The 12,060-nt window shown below is 41.8% G+C and overlaps 1 protein-coding gene across 1 annotated transcript; it reads left to right on the top strand.

The window, feature by feature from the left end:
- The first annotated feature begins 470 nt into the window (after window positions 1-470).
- On the top strand, window positions 471-11,867 carry LOC307032242 (uncharacterized protein). Its single transcript, XM_079670092.1, has 15 exons — window positions 471-1,128; window positions 1,388-1,468; window positions 1,688-1,887; window positions 2,080-2,250; window positions 2,341-2,439; window positions 2,674-2,859; window positions 2,948-3,126; window positions 3,467-3,811; window positions 3,953-4,070; window positions 4,147-4,238; window positions 4,350-4,467; window positions 9,042-9,158; window positions 9,276-9,467; window positions 9,713-9,865; window positions 10,133-11,867. Exons 8-15 carry the CDS (start codon window positions 3,554-3,556, stop codon window positions 10,330-10,332), a joined length of 1,248 nt encoding a protein of 415 aa, XP_079526218.1. The 5' UTR covers window positions 471-1,128; window positions 1,388-1,468; window positions 1,688-1,887; window positions 2,080-2,250; window positions 2,341-2,439; window positions 2,674-2,859; window positions 2,948-3,126; window positions 3,467-3,553; the 3' UTR covers window positions 10,333-11,867.
- The last annotated feature ends 193 nt before the right edge of the window (window positions 11,868-12,060 follow it).

Below are 12,060 nucleotides of genomic sequence, written 5' to 3'. Positions count from 1 at the left end.
GGCATAACAGCAGCCGGTGTTTCTCGTTAGTGTTTTCCCCGGGACACAAACACAATACGCACAAACGCAAAAACACACACACACACACACACACACACACACACACACACACACACACACACACACACACACACACACACACACACACACACACACACACACACACACACACACACACACACACACACACACACACACACACACACGACCAGACCAGTAATCCAAACCAAAATATCTGCCCTTCGTAGTATAAATTCCACGGGTGGAGCTATCAATTCTTCCCGGTCCTCCGGACCGCCTGGAAATCTCTTACCGGTACTAAGGACCGGGTAGGACCGGCACACTTTCAACACTGCTGTTTGTCTCATACAGCAGCTGTTGCATATCTGTTGTGTCTGTCTGTCTGTCTGTCTGTCTGTCTGTCTGTCTGTCTGTCTGTCTGTCTGTCTGTCTGGCTGGCTGGCTGGCTGGCTGGCTGGCTGGCTGGCTGGCTGGCTGGCTGGCTGGCTGGCTGGCTGGCTGGCTGGCTGGCTGGCTGGCTGGCTGGCTGGCTGGCTGGCTGTGTTGCAATGGCAACAAAACACAACCCAGACCCCAATAATCCCACATCCAAGGAAGGGAAAAGCATGGCTCTTGAGCTGAAGCATGAACACATGCTAGCTGAAGCTAATGTTGGTGTTTTAACCCATATGACCTCATTCATTTCCCACTTGAATTTGGCACTATCTGTTATCCAAAAAATGCTGAACAGGCCAAGAGTAACTGGATTTTGGATCAATGTATAGGGCTTTTGCAAAACGGTTCATCATTACAACATGGGGGGCAGAGGCTTACTAAATAAAGCTTGTTCAACTTGTTTTACTTCATTAGTTGTATATGGTAGGAAAAACTTGAAGCAAAAATGTTCTTCAAGTGAATGAATTTACTTTTATTTGTCCACTGTCATATGGTATCAGTTTATCAGCAACATCAACCGTACATGAGTTGTTACTTGGTCACAGAAAGCAGCTGAGGAGAGGAAACGGGCACGCTCTGTAGGAGACACTTTACAGTCCCCTAAAAGGGGCTGTGTAGGACGTGGCCAGACGAGAGGGAGGCGTGGAGGGCGACGCCAAGGCTCAGCTACAGGTTGAAATCCCAATTATTTTACATTTTTATGAATTTACTAAGTAAATGGTTGGAAAATCGAATTAAAAAACAGTAATTGCTTGTTGAGGGTCTACAATAATTCCAATATATAAACGCATAGTGACACTAAAATCGGAGACATTCCCACTGTGGTGTCATAAGAACTATGCTTTATTTAATTTCACAAGCTTTTAAACAATAGGTAGATAATACAAATCATCAGTTATCTGTTGTTAACCCTCTGTGTGATGTTTTACAGTCACATCCCCCCCGACTGAGGGCTTCCAGTCTTCCAGTGTGGAGGTTCTGCGTACCAAACCTTCAGCACTACACGAATTTGGTAAATCACGAAAATGGCTTTAAGTTTAAAACTAAAATTAATTTTTAAATAAATTGTGTTAGTGAGAGAAAATAACCTTATACACAACTGACAGTTCAGGACTCGAACGAGGAATGTAATTCAGTAAAGATATTGGCCAGTTCCATACTGAGCAAAGAAATGATCCTTGATTTTTAGTGTTCATCTTAAATATAGTCATTTACAGTTAAAGTTTCCCAGTCTGTTCACAGAAAAGAATATGGAGAGACTCTCTGACATTCTTTCCTCATGTCCTGAGCCTCAAAAAAGCTCTGCCTCATCCTGGTCTTTTCGGCAGCAGAAAGCCTCAGAGCGCTGGAAAGAAGCGAGACCACACCACCTACAATGCCTTCTAGAAAAAGAGGCTGTTGGTCATCCCCTGTGTGGCCGGCTGTTATTAGGTGAGATAACATTTACCTTTATTTAAATTACTTTACCTAATTGTAATTTTTCAGTATTAATGCTCAGTGCCCTGCTATTTCAGCTAACATGCATGACTTTTGGGATGTTAGAAAACTGGATACCTAGAGAAAACCCACATGAAAATGAAAGTAATTCTAGGATATTAGAATAATTTTGTATTTCCTCCCAAGGTGTAGAGAGTGTCTCCCCGAGGAGTGGTCCTGTGGAGACTGTGATGTACTTCATCACAAGAACCAGCCACTCCACAACAGGGACAGTTTAATGAATGTTTTTTTTTAAACCAATTAGTCCAACAACGTGTGTTGTTAGAGTGGAAGGTGGATATGACACCCATGACCAAGGTATGCTCTCTCAAACTTGCATTTTGATGTTCACATGTCTCTTCGGCCAGCATATAATGGTAATTAGTGCTTTTCTTTTTTTTTTGACAGCTTGCATATTGCCAACTGTGAAGGCACCCAACTGCTCCTGTAAAGGCACAAACTTCACTGTGGTACCAGGCAAACCAGTGATTTTAATTACCATCAATGGTAAACAAATATATATATATATATTTGTATTTCTATTGAATTGTTGTTATATGTTTACTGTTGTGGGCTGAGGCATTGTGCTTCCACTTGGAGTAAAACCTTCATGTAATATCTGTTCATCTTTGACTATTTGCAGATGGAACTGTTGTAAAATGTGTCTTAATTATGTTTATTTACTTGTTCCAAGGGCGTTATGACTTGCATCTGCCACTATATGCCTGTCAAACTTGCCAGCAGCAGTGGACCCCCGACTTGAAAGTCCTCCTTAAGAGTGGATACTGGCCAGCTTCGGTCAGTATTTCCACACTTTACACCTTGGACCTCCTGAGCTCCTTTGAAGAGCTCAAGGTCATCTCTCCGGGATTCTCCAGACAGGCCTTTGCAAAGCTGCTGGAGCATCGCACAAAGTGTGGAGGAAGAGTAAGTGTAAATATTCTTTACCATATTATACATTATAACATTTCCGTAAATAGACAAAATCACAGCAATATATGTAATTATCTTCCAGTCTGGACCTGTCAACGGAGATGCACTGCAGCGCAGCTTTCTGGAGTTCTCCTATGCCTCGTATGAGGAAGACCAGCTCTGCTGTGGTGCTCCTTTCATCTGCCCTGCCTGCACGCCGGAGATGTTGGCTGTTTCTGCCGATGGAAACAGGAAGCTGTATCGCTTTCGTCGAAGTGGAAGGTGCTGTTTTTACAATGTTGTTATTTAACTTTTTTGATTACTGTTTATATTTCATGGATATATTTGCTAATCTTTTTTTCCTCAGTTCTGATGGCAGCCCTTTTTTTAATGGGCTCTTTGTAGCAGAAGACAGCGCAGTGGCTGCATTTGTTGACAAAATACAGAGATCACTGAAAAATGCAAGTTTTTATTCGTCATTTTACCTTATAGGTATATCACAAAAATAGCCATGTATATCCAACCCTGACTTTCTTCAAATTCAGCTACTTCTCCTTACCATCTACTCCAAAATCAGATAATTAGAAGAAATGGTGTAGATCGTGATTCCATCCAGTCTTAGACCCAGGGAAGAGGCACATGTGGGGACTCCCAGTGGACAGCAGCGAGGGAGACGTCAAGGAGGGCTTCGAAGCTGGATGAAGAAGGGATGGATGTGGCTGTATGTCGCCATGGGTTTCTTTTGAAGGCCTTAAATATGTACAGGGGGGAGATATTCGCCTACCCCCTGTATCTTCAAAAGGAACTCATGCCAGCCAAAGCCAAGTTCTTCACCATGGATGTGGCTTGCAAGTACTGGCCGTACATGGAGAAAGCTGCAAGTGTCCTTCCTGCTCTCCAGGAGCTGACCACCATGAAGCCATTCCTCAGTGTAATGCATGCTCGAGCCCATGCTACCAAATGCGAGGTATGTGAAATATTTTTGTATCACGTACATTTATATTTTTTATATTTATAAAACTGAAGTAGTAAATATCTAGGCTATACTGTTTAGTATAGTAGTATGTAGCCTCTTTGCACAACAATTCCAGCAAACTTTTACCATCAGATTATATGGAGTGGGAAGAACCAGGAGGGACCAGGGATGATCGCTGGGGAAGAGGTGGAGCAGGTCAACAGCTGCTTGTCCCGTTGTGCCCTGACAACAAAATACATGTCCAAAGCAGGTGAGTGGAAGGTTTTGCCCTGTTATTGCATACTTTTTTAGATGACACATCATAACCTCATTATTGCTTTCAAAAGCACGACTGGACATGCTCAAAGTGCATGCAATGGGATGGAACAGGAAAAAAGGTGACTCCCTTCATCAGGCACTTTCCACAAGATATGTGAAGGTGAGCCTCCTATTAAAGGTGTTGTTGTGTCCTTTGTCATTTGCACATGGCTTGTTGTTAATCATAGCAAGTTTTAATCTTGATAAATGTCCATCGTCTACTGTTTATCAGACTAGTAAGAGGCTCCTGGAAGAGACTGCAAGTCTTGAGGAACTCAAGACGGAGCTACATTGTGTCTCAGATGACATGGTGTCGACGTGGATTTTCGACGTGAAGGAATGGGCATCTGGTAAGCACGACGAGATAACACCAGCTACATATCATTGTCCATGACTGTTTGAATTTACAGATTTGATCCTAAAGAGCAGCCAATTTTAAGGCAATAAGGCTGATTTTTCATGCCACGTAATGGGACCCTCACTGGATTTCAGTAGACAGCAGTGTTGAAAGTGTGCCGGTCCTACCCGGTCCTTAGTACCGGTAAGAGATTTCCAGGCGGTCCGGAGGACCGGGAAGAATTGATAGCTCCACCCGTGGAATTTATACTACGAAGGGCAGATATTTTGGTTTGGATTACTGGTCTGGTCGTGTGTGTGTGTGTGTGTGTGTGTGTGTGTGTGTGTGTGTGTGTGTGTGTGTGTGTGTGTGTGTGTGTGTGTGTGTGTGTGTGTGTGTGTGTGTGTGTGTGTGTGTGTGTGTGTGTGTGTGTGTGTGTGTGTGTGTGTGTGTGTGTTTTTGCGTTTGTGCGTATTGTGTTTGTGTCCCGGGGAAAACACTAACGAGAAACACCGGCTGCTGTTATGCCTGCTGTGACCTCAAGTTACTCCGTTCTTCGCTTGTAATTATGCCGTTACAAGCTTCTAAGTTGTATTTATCATCTGAATTTGCCGAAACAAGTTTCATATTCTGAAAGCCAAGACTTTGTTTATTAAACAAAACACCCGAACCCCGAAAAACAATTTTTTTACGCAAATCCACGTTTATTTTGAAATGAGCCGTTGCGACTTCCGACTGATTTCGATAGAGCGGGTCACATATTAGCTTTTTCCCACTTGATCAGAATAGCGGGAGGAGAAAAGAATGGAGTGACTGAATGACAGCTAGAAAATTAGGCTACGTGGTAATTAAAGCAAAAATGCAAACGACGACTCTTTAGATGTTTAAGAGAAAGGAGAGAGATGAAGAAACTCAGAATGTGCTTAAAATTTGAAAAACAACGCCCACAGATGACACAGGTGATGATGCTTATTTAGCCCAGAGAATGGACATGAACATGGCCATGATGAATATAATAAGTTAGCTAACTAGCAAACTGTATCTCTATATGGGGTGCCCAACCAGTCGATCCCCAGTCGATCTCGAGATGTCTAAAAGTAGAACAACAATATTCAGTTAATGTCCTACAACAGGGGTGGCCAAACTTTTTGGTTCAGGGGCCACAATGATGTATCAATGTGACAGCCGGGCCGGGGGGCATTGTTTGGTTCCGTCTTGATTCATGTCGGGCTGAGGGTTGTTTTAATCTCATTCTCCCGCGCGCGGGGTGACGTCCACGCGCAGCTGCGACGACCAGGGAGGAAGGGACTTTTCGCGGCGCGCGCGGCGTGTGGACAGTGGGGGATAACATAAATAAAAATTGGATCGTTGTATTTTAGACTTTAAGGCTTTTTAAGATCAGCGCGGGAACCCTGGCTCATTTATACCAATATTGGACGGGCCACATTAAACACATCAACGGGGCGCATGTGGCCCGCGGGCCGTAGTTTGGCCACCTCCAGGCCCGGTTCTACGGGGGTGCATAAGGGTCCCAGTTGAATGTTAAGCACCCTCACTTGAAAAAGAGAAGGGAGTGAAAAATATTACATATACAATAACAATAATAATAATAATAATAGTAGTAGTAGTAATATGAAGAAGAAGAAGAAGAATATAGTTGAAAATAAAATAAACTGTAATTGTGTTCAAATATTGTGGTCAAATAACTATAGTTAATAACCCCCCCCCGTCAACGATCGCCGCCGTCTTGGTTAAAAAAAGGTTGGGCACCCCTGCTCTATATAGTCAACTGGCTATTTTACTCAGAACACAACATGTACACAGCATACTATTTTAACATTAAATATTTTGCTTTGATATCTTCTATTTTAATCTGCACATTGTGGCATACATTTTATTTTATTAGTATTTTAATTTATGTAACCAATATTCTGAAAATTCAAAGAAAGACAGAGACTTGTACATTTTTGACTGTCTGCTGAATTTAGTTATACATCTTTATTCTAATTTATAACAGTTGAGGCCCAGAGGGAGGAAGAGGAGACTCAGCCAGAAGAAGTGGCAGCAGGTCCCTCAGAAGCCACCATAGGTGATGCTAGCCCTACTGCATACCCTTCTATATGGAAAGAAGAACAATATGAACAGTTCAAACAGAAAAATGAATGGATGTATGCTCACAATGGAAGGCTAGGCTGTACCCCATGCCATGATGTGAAGGATCTGGGTGTCATGGCCTCCCGTGGTGTTAATATTGCTATTCAGTGGGCTGATGGAAAGATAATCCCAGCTGGTCCATCAAGGGATGTCCAGCTTTCATCACTGCGCAAAAAAATCCGTGAACACAAGAACTCTGCAGCACATAATGAAGCAGTCAAGATTATTCAGACAGCAAATAAAGATATTCTTCTGAACATGAACGCGAGAAGTTAGGAGTCTGTGTTTGAGTCTACTGCCAAGGTATTCATGACAACCTATTATGTGGCCAAGAACAACAAGCCTTTCACAGACTTTGAGATTCTGATTGACCTGCAACATGCAAATTCTGCTGATTTGGGGCGTGTTTTGCATAGCAAAACTGTCTGTTGACATAATTGAGCATGTGTCATCACAGATGAAAAAGGAACTTCTAAAAAAGATAATAGAGACCAAAAGCAAAATCACAGTATTGGCTGATGAGTCAACCAGTGTTGGGCACAAATCAACACTAATTGTGTTCCTGAAGGCTAGTGTTGATGGAGACATGGAGCCCATTGCCTTTCCGTTGTACCTGGTTGAGCTGGATAGTATGTCTGCTCCTCATATCAAGGAACAGATTATGGGTTGCTTGCTTAAAAATGGCTTTACTGTTGAGTTGCTGAGAGAAATCCTCATTGGATTTTGCAGTGATGGGGCCAGTGTCATGCTGGGAGTGAAGTCAGGTGTTGGGAAGTTGCTCCAGGATGACTTCCCAGGCATCATACTATGGCACTGCCTTAATCACAGACTGGAGCTTGCTGTTGACCAGGCACTGGATGTGACAGGGGGAACAAAGGACTTCCAGGCATTCATGGACAGCCTATATTCATTATATAGCCAGTCACCAAAAAACATGCGGCAGCTGAGTGAATTTGCTCACAACCTGGACATCGCCCTCAGGAGGATTGGAAAAGTGTTCAGTGTTCGCTGGGTAGCTTCTTCATGGAGGGCAGTCTCTGCAGTTTGGTAGTCTTATCCAGTCTTGGCACAACATTTCCGTGAGGCATCAGAGGATGATACAAGGGACAGCAGAGGGAGGGCCAAATTCAAAGGTCTGCTTTCTAAGTTGTGCTGCATCAACTTCCTGAAAAGTCTTGCACTGATGGCAGATGTTCTGACTGAACTTAAGAACTTGTCAGAAATTCTTCAGAACAGGAAGACCACACTCCCAAAGGCCCATGACATCATGACGACGTATGTCAAACGCATAGAAAGTTTCAATCGCTACCCAGGACAACATGCAGTTGATGCCAGTCAGGCAGAGGAAGTGATGGAATTCAAGGGAGAGGATTTAAGAGTTGGCAGGTCTCCCATCATTGACTCTGCTCAGTTCATCCAAGCAGTGGCAGACAATATGAAAGAAAGACTCTTCACAACCACAGCAAACAGAGCACAGGCCAGTGTTGCAGCCAACCGAAAAGAGGCTTATAACAGCCTTATCAATCAAATGGCAGTCCTCAACCCTGACAACTGGGACCATGACAATCCTCGATTTGGAGATAATGAGGTGAGGGCTTTGTGTGATGTCCTACATGTGAACCAACAATAGGCCCATCTTGGATTCACAGAATACAAGGCCAGTGGAGGAAGAAACATTCCCAACAAAATGAAGAAGTTGCTCATGGCAGTGGCACTGTCTCCAAGCAATGCTGACTGTGAACGGGGGTTCAGCACAATGAATAACATCATAACTGAGTATAGGAGCAAACTTACAACAACAAATGCAGCAAATCTCCTCTTCATCAGCTCTGTGGGACCACCATGCAGACAGTGGGATCCACTGCCTTATGTGAAGACCTGGCTGGGCAAAGGAAGAAGAGCAGCCCACTCAACAAGCTGCATGGCTCGCCGGTACACAGAAGAGGAGAGCTACTTCAGCCCTCTGTGGAAAATGTGGAAAAGTGTGTAGTTTACCTCCCTCAACATGCCTTGCTAATGGTCTGTTAAGTTTTGACACAAGTTGTATGCACAATTGAAAATAAATAATTGACTATACATATTGTCAAGTGTTTCTAATTTCTACCCCATAAAGACATTACAAATTTGAAGTTTGTGTTCAGGGATGCATGAAGCTGGGGGCGGGAGGAGAACAATATGAACCAATGAAGGTCGGGGTAGCATTATAGTACCTGCAAGAAATTCAAACCACTTTCACCCCTGGTAGACAGGGACATAATCTTCAAGCAATAGCAAGCCAACTATGTGTCCATGTTTATCTCTGATATGTTCCAGTTTTCATAGTTGTACCATCAATTTGTGTTAAAAGGTGTTAAATATGTTGCACAACTTTGTTTCTCAAAACCGTTACGTATTGTGTAACAGTACATTTTACTGCCAATATTATTTCTACAGGAACATCAGAAACATCGGGTACTTCTGAAGACATCCTTCAAACAGCACTGCAGCAAAGCATTGAGGGGTTTTACCTAAGTGTGAAGCAGCGGAAGCAATCCCTTTACCGAAAGAATGGTATAACAATATAATGTTTTAGGTTGCAGATTCAACCAACTGAATTATATATATTTTTTGCACTTGCAAATATAGTTTGTCACATATCCCTATCCCACTACTTCATGTCTTTTTCAGACAGCAGCAAGCTCCGCCATCGACTTCGAAGGAAGCTTGCAGACGACAAAAAGCGCCTTAATCAGGAGGTACTGAAGTACAACCAGCTGGTACACGACTCTGCCAGAGGCATAGATGTTGCTGCGGTGGAGCATTCCCTCTCTGGAGGGAGCATCATGTCTGCGCTGTGGCCGTGGGAAGTTCATGGCATGGGTCAGTTTCCAGATATTTCATAATAATTCATTTGAAGTTCTGTTATATGAAGGTATACCTTGCTGAGTTATGCACATATCATGTAGAATGTTAGAACGTTCATTTAGTTTAAGGGTATATCTTAAGTTTTCTTATTGTGTATACATTTGATTATTTAGAAAGTACATGTTTGGAGTTTTAAACATATTGTTATGCTATAATGAAAATGGGATTAATGTATATACATAACTGTGATTGGATTTTAGCTAACTTTACAGCCAAGAAAAAGATACTTGATCAAGTCATGCTTACACGGAGACTGCAAGAGGAGAAAGGCATCCTATTGTGGGAGATGGCGCAGCATTGCACATGGTTGCAGAACATGGCAGTTGCTCTAAAAAATAAGGTGGCTGAAGAAGGTAAGTTGAAAGCAAAACTTAACCTACCTTGTAAAGTATGAGTTTTAAAGGAAAAAAACTCAGCCCAAATCATTCTTGGTCACAGAAATTGGAGTATAATGGCCTTTGCCCATTCGACCTGACCATTTTACATAATGAAGTCCCTTGACAGTGACAATCATCTTTATATGTACATGGGAGAGAATATACTCCATTGAAGTGCTCTGGCCTCGTGAAGCATTCTTACTTTATAGTATGTCCATATAACAATATTTTTTGTATTTTCAGATGGAGACAAGGGGAATGGAGGACTTGGGTGCACCCTAAGAAGGAAGCATGCTGAGGCGTTGGAGAGGTTGCAGGTGTTACTGCAGCAGTACAAGACTGCTTTAGGTCCTGATGCTTGTTTCCTTCAACATGAAGAGGAAAGTCAAAGTGGCCTAAGCAGTCCAGACACCAGTGAAGATGAAGAAGGAAACATAATTTAGGTAATTTACTTATGAATTAATGTACAGTATCTTTGTTGATTTAGCCTCAACCTAGACATGTTGCTGTTACTTTTGTATTTATTCATGCTAAACATACATTGTGTATTCAAAAACCTCAAATTTGGTTTCTGATCTGCCCCTCTTTTTTGTTTCTCTGTATTTAACCGGATTGCTGCTGCTCTCAAGTACGAATATCCGCCAAGACTTGATGTGCTATCAGAAATGTAAATTACTTTACTGACTTTATATTTAGAGATTGTATTCATACTCCTCAAGGGAAGATCACCCTTGAATATGTTGACCATATGACTTTTCCCTATGCCGCAGCATCAGGCCAAACATTTCACTTGTACACAACTTAAATTGTATTGAAGAAAATGCTCAGCGTCCCTGGAATGCATCCTGAGCAATGACCCATTCACTTTTGATCCTTTTTGAAGCACTAGAATGTAAATTCCTAAATCTCCAAGTATATCTTGCTGGTTGCCATACAACTTGGTGAGCACATCATTGTCCAAGAGCAGCAGGTCTTTCCCTTTTTTCCCAGAACGGGATGCCTATGCATTATTATTTTCGATCTCTTATAGGATTTACCTGTCATTAACTTTATATGACTGCACCTGTTACACCGCAGGCCAATAACAGCTTTCCTCTAATTGTTCATTTTTGTTTCTTTTGCGTTACTTGCTTTAATTGCTTTGTCAGTTATACTTCCTTTTTGGTCTCCAGCTATTAACCTGATTGATTGAAGTACTTCAATCAACATGTACAATGCACAGTCTTTTAGGATGTATAATTAGGGACATTGAGATAAACAACAAATAGTTTATTTGGTGAATCACCTCATTGTTGTTCTCAAAACCAAATAATACATTGTTATAAATTGTTATATTTGATTTACACATAGAATGTACATGTTTAATATACATAGTTAAATCATAAAAAAATTGTTGTGTTCTATGATTTCTTAATACTGTATGTTATAACCGTTTGCATAACTTGATTTTATGTTCTGTTGTCCATGCTTTTCATGTTAGACTAACCCCAACGCTCTAGAGTCAAGACATACTTATGGTGGTCTTTTACTTGTATTGTGGTGAAACACATAAGTAAACCATTGCCAGAGAGGACCATTTTATTGTTTTAAAAACAATGTTATTGATGTGGTTGGTTGATGAAAAAATATAAATTAAGCATACGTCTGTGGTACTTTTTGTTGTTTACATCACACTGCATAATAATGCATTTGGAAATAAATTCATTTAGAAGTAACAATATGGGTTAGCACTTGAATATTTTTGTAAAGAGATGATCCTCATCCGGAACACTGGTTGTTGGTTTAAGATAAGATAGAACTTTATTGATCCCAATTTGGGAATCTTTGCGTTGCAGCAGCATTAAAACACATGGCATTATACAATACAAATAAAAAGACAAGAAATAAAGAAGAAAATATACATGTTGAATTTACAAATGAGCAATAACAAGATATGCATGGTTTTATATTTACATAAATATGTGTAATCTGAGGCCATGGTTCTCAGCAGGAAACCGATGGACTGTCCACTCCAAGTAGGGAATGAGTCCTTACCCCAAGTGAAGGAGTTCAAGTATCTCGGGGTCTTGTTCTCGAGTGAGGGAACAATGGAGCGTGAGATGGGTCGGAGAATCGGAGCAGCGGGAGCGGTACTGCAGTCTCTTTACCGCACCGTTGTGACGAAAAGGGAG

This window comes from Notothenia rossii (assembly GCF_949606895.1).
Source record: "Notothenia rossii genome assembly, chromosome: 3".
Taxonomy (NCBI): Eukaryota; Metazoa; Chordata; class Actinopteri; order Perciformes; family Nototheniidae; genus Notothenia; species Notothenia rossii.
The sequence above is the reverse complement of the archived record's forward strand: the minus strand, read 5'-3'. Positions and strand labels throughout refer to the sequence as shown.

Excerpts from the sequence above, each read along its gene's own strand:
- LOC307032242 (XM_079670092.1), top strand. The coding sequence starts at position 3,554 with ATGGATGTGGCTGTATGTCGCCATGGGTTTCTTTTGAAGGCCTTAAAT. Across the intron at positions 9,159-9,275 it reads ATCCCTTTACCGAAAGAATG|ACAGCAGCAAGCTCCGCCAT; the intron begins GTATAACAATAT and ends TGTCTTTTTCAG. Across the intron at positions 9,468-9,712 it reads GTGGGAAGTTCATGGCATGG|CTAACTTTACAGCCAAGAAA; the intron begins GTCAGTTTCCAG and ends ATTGGATTTTAG.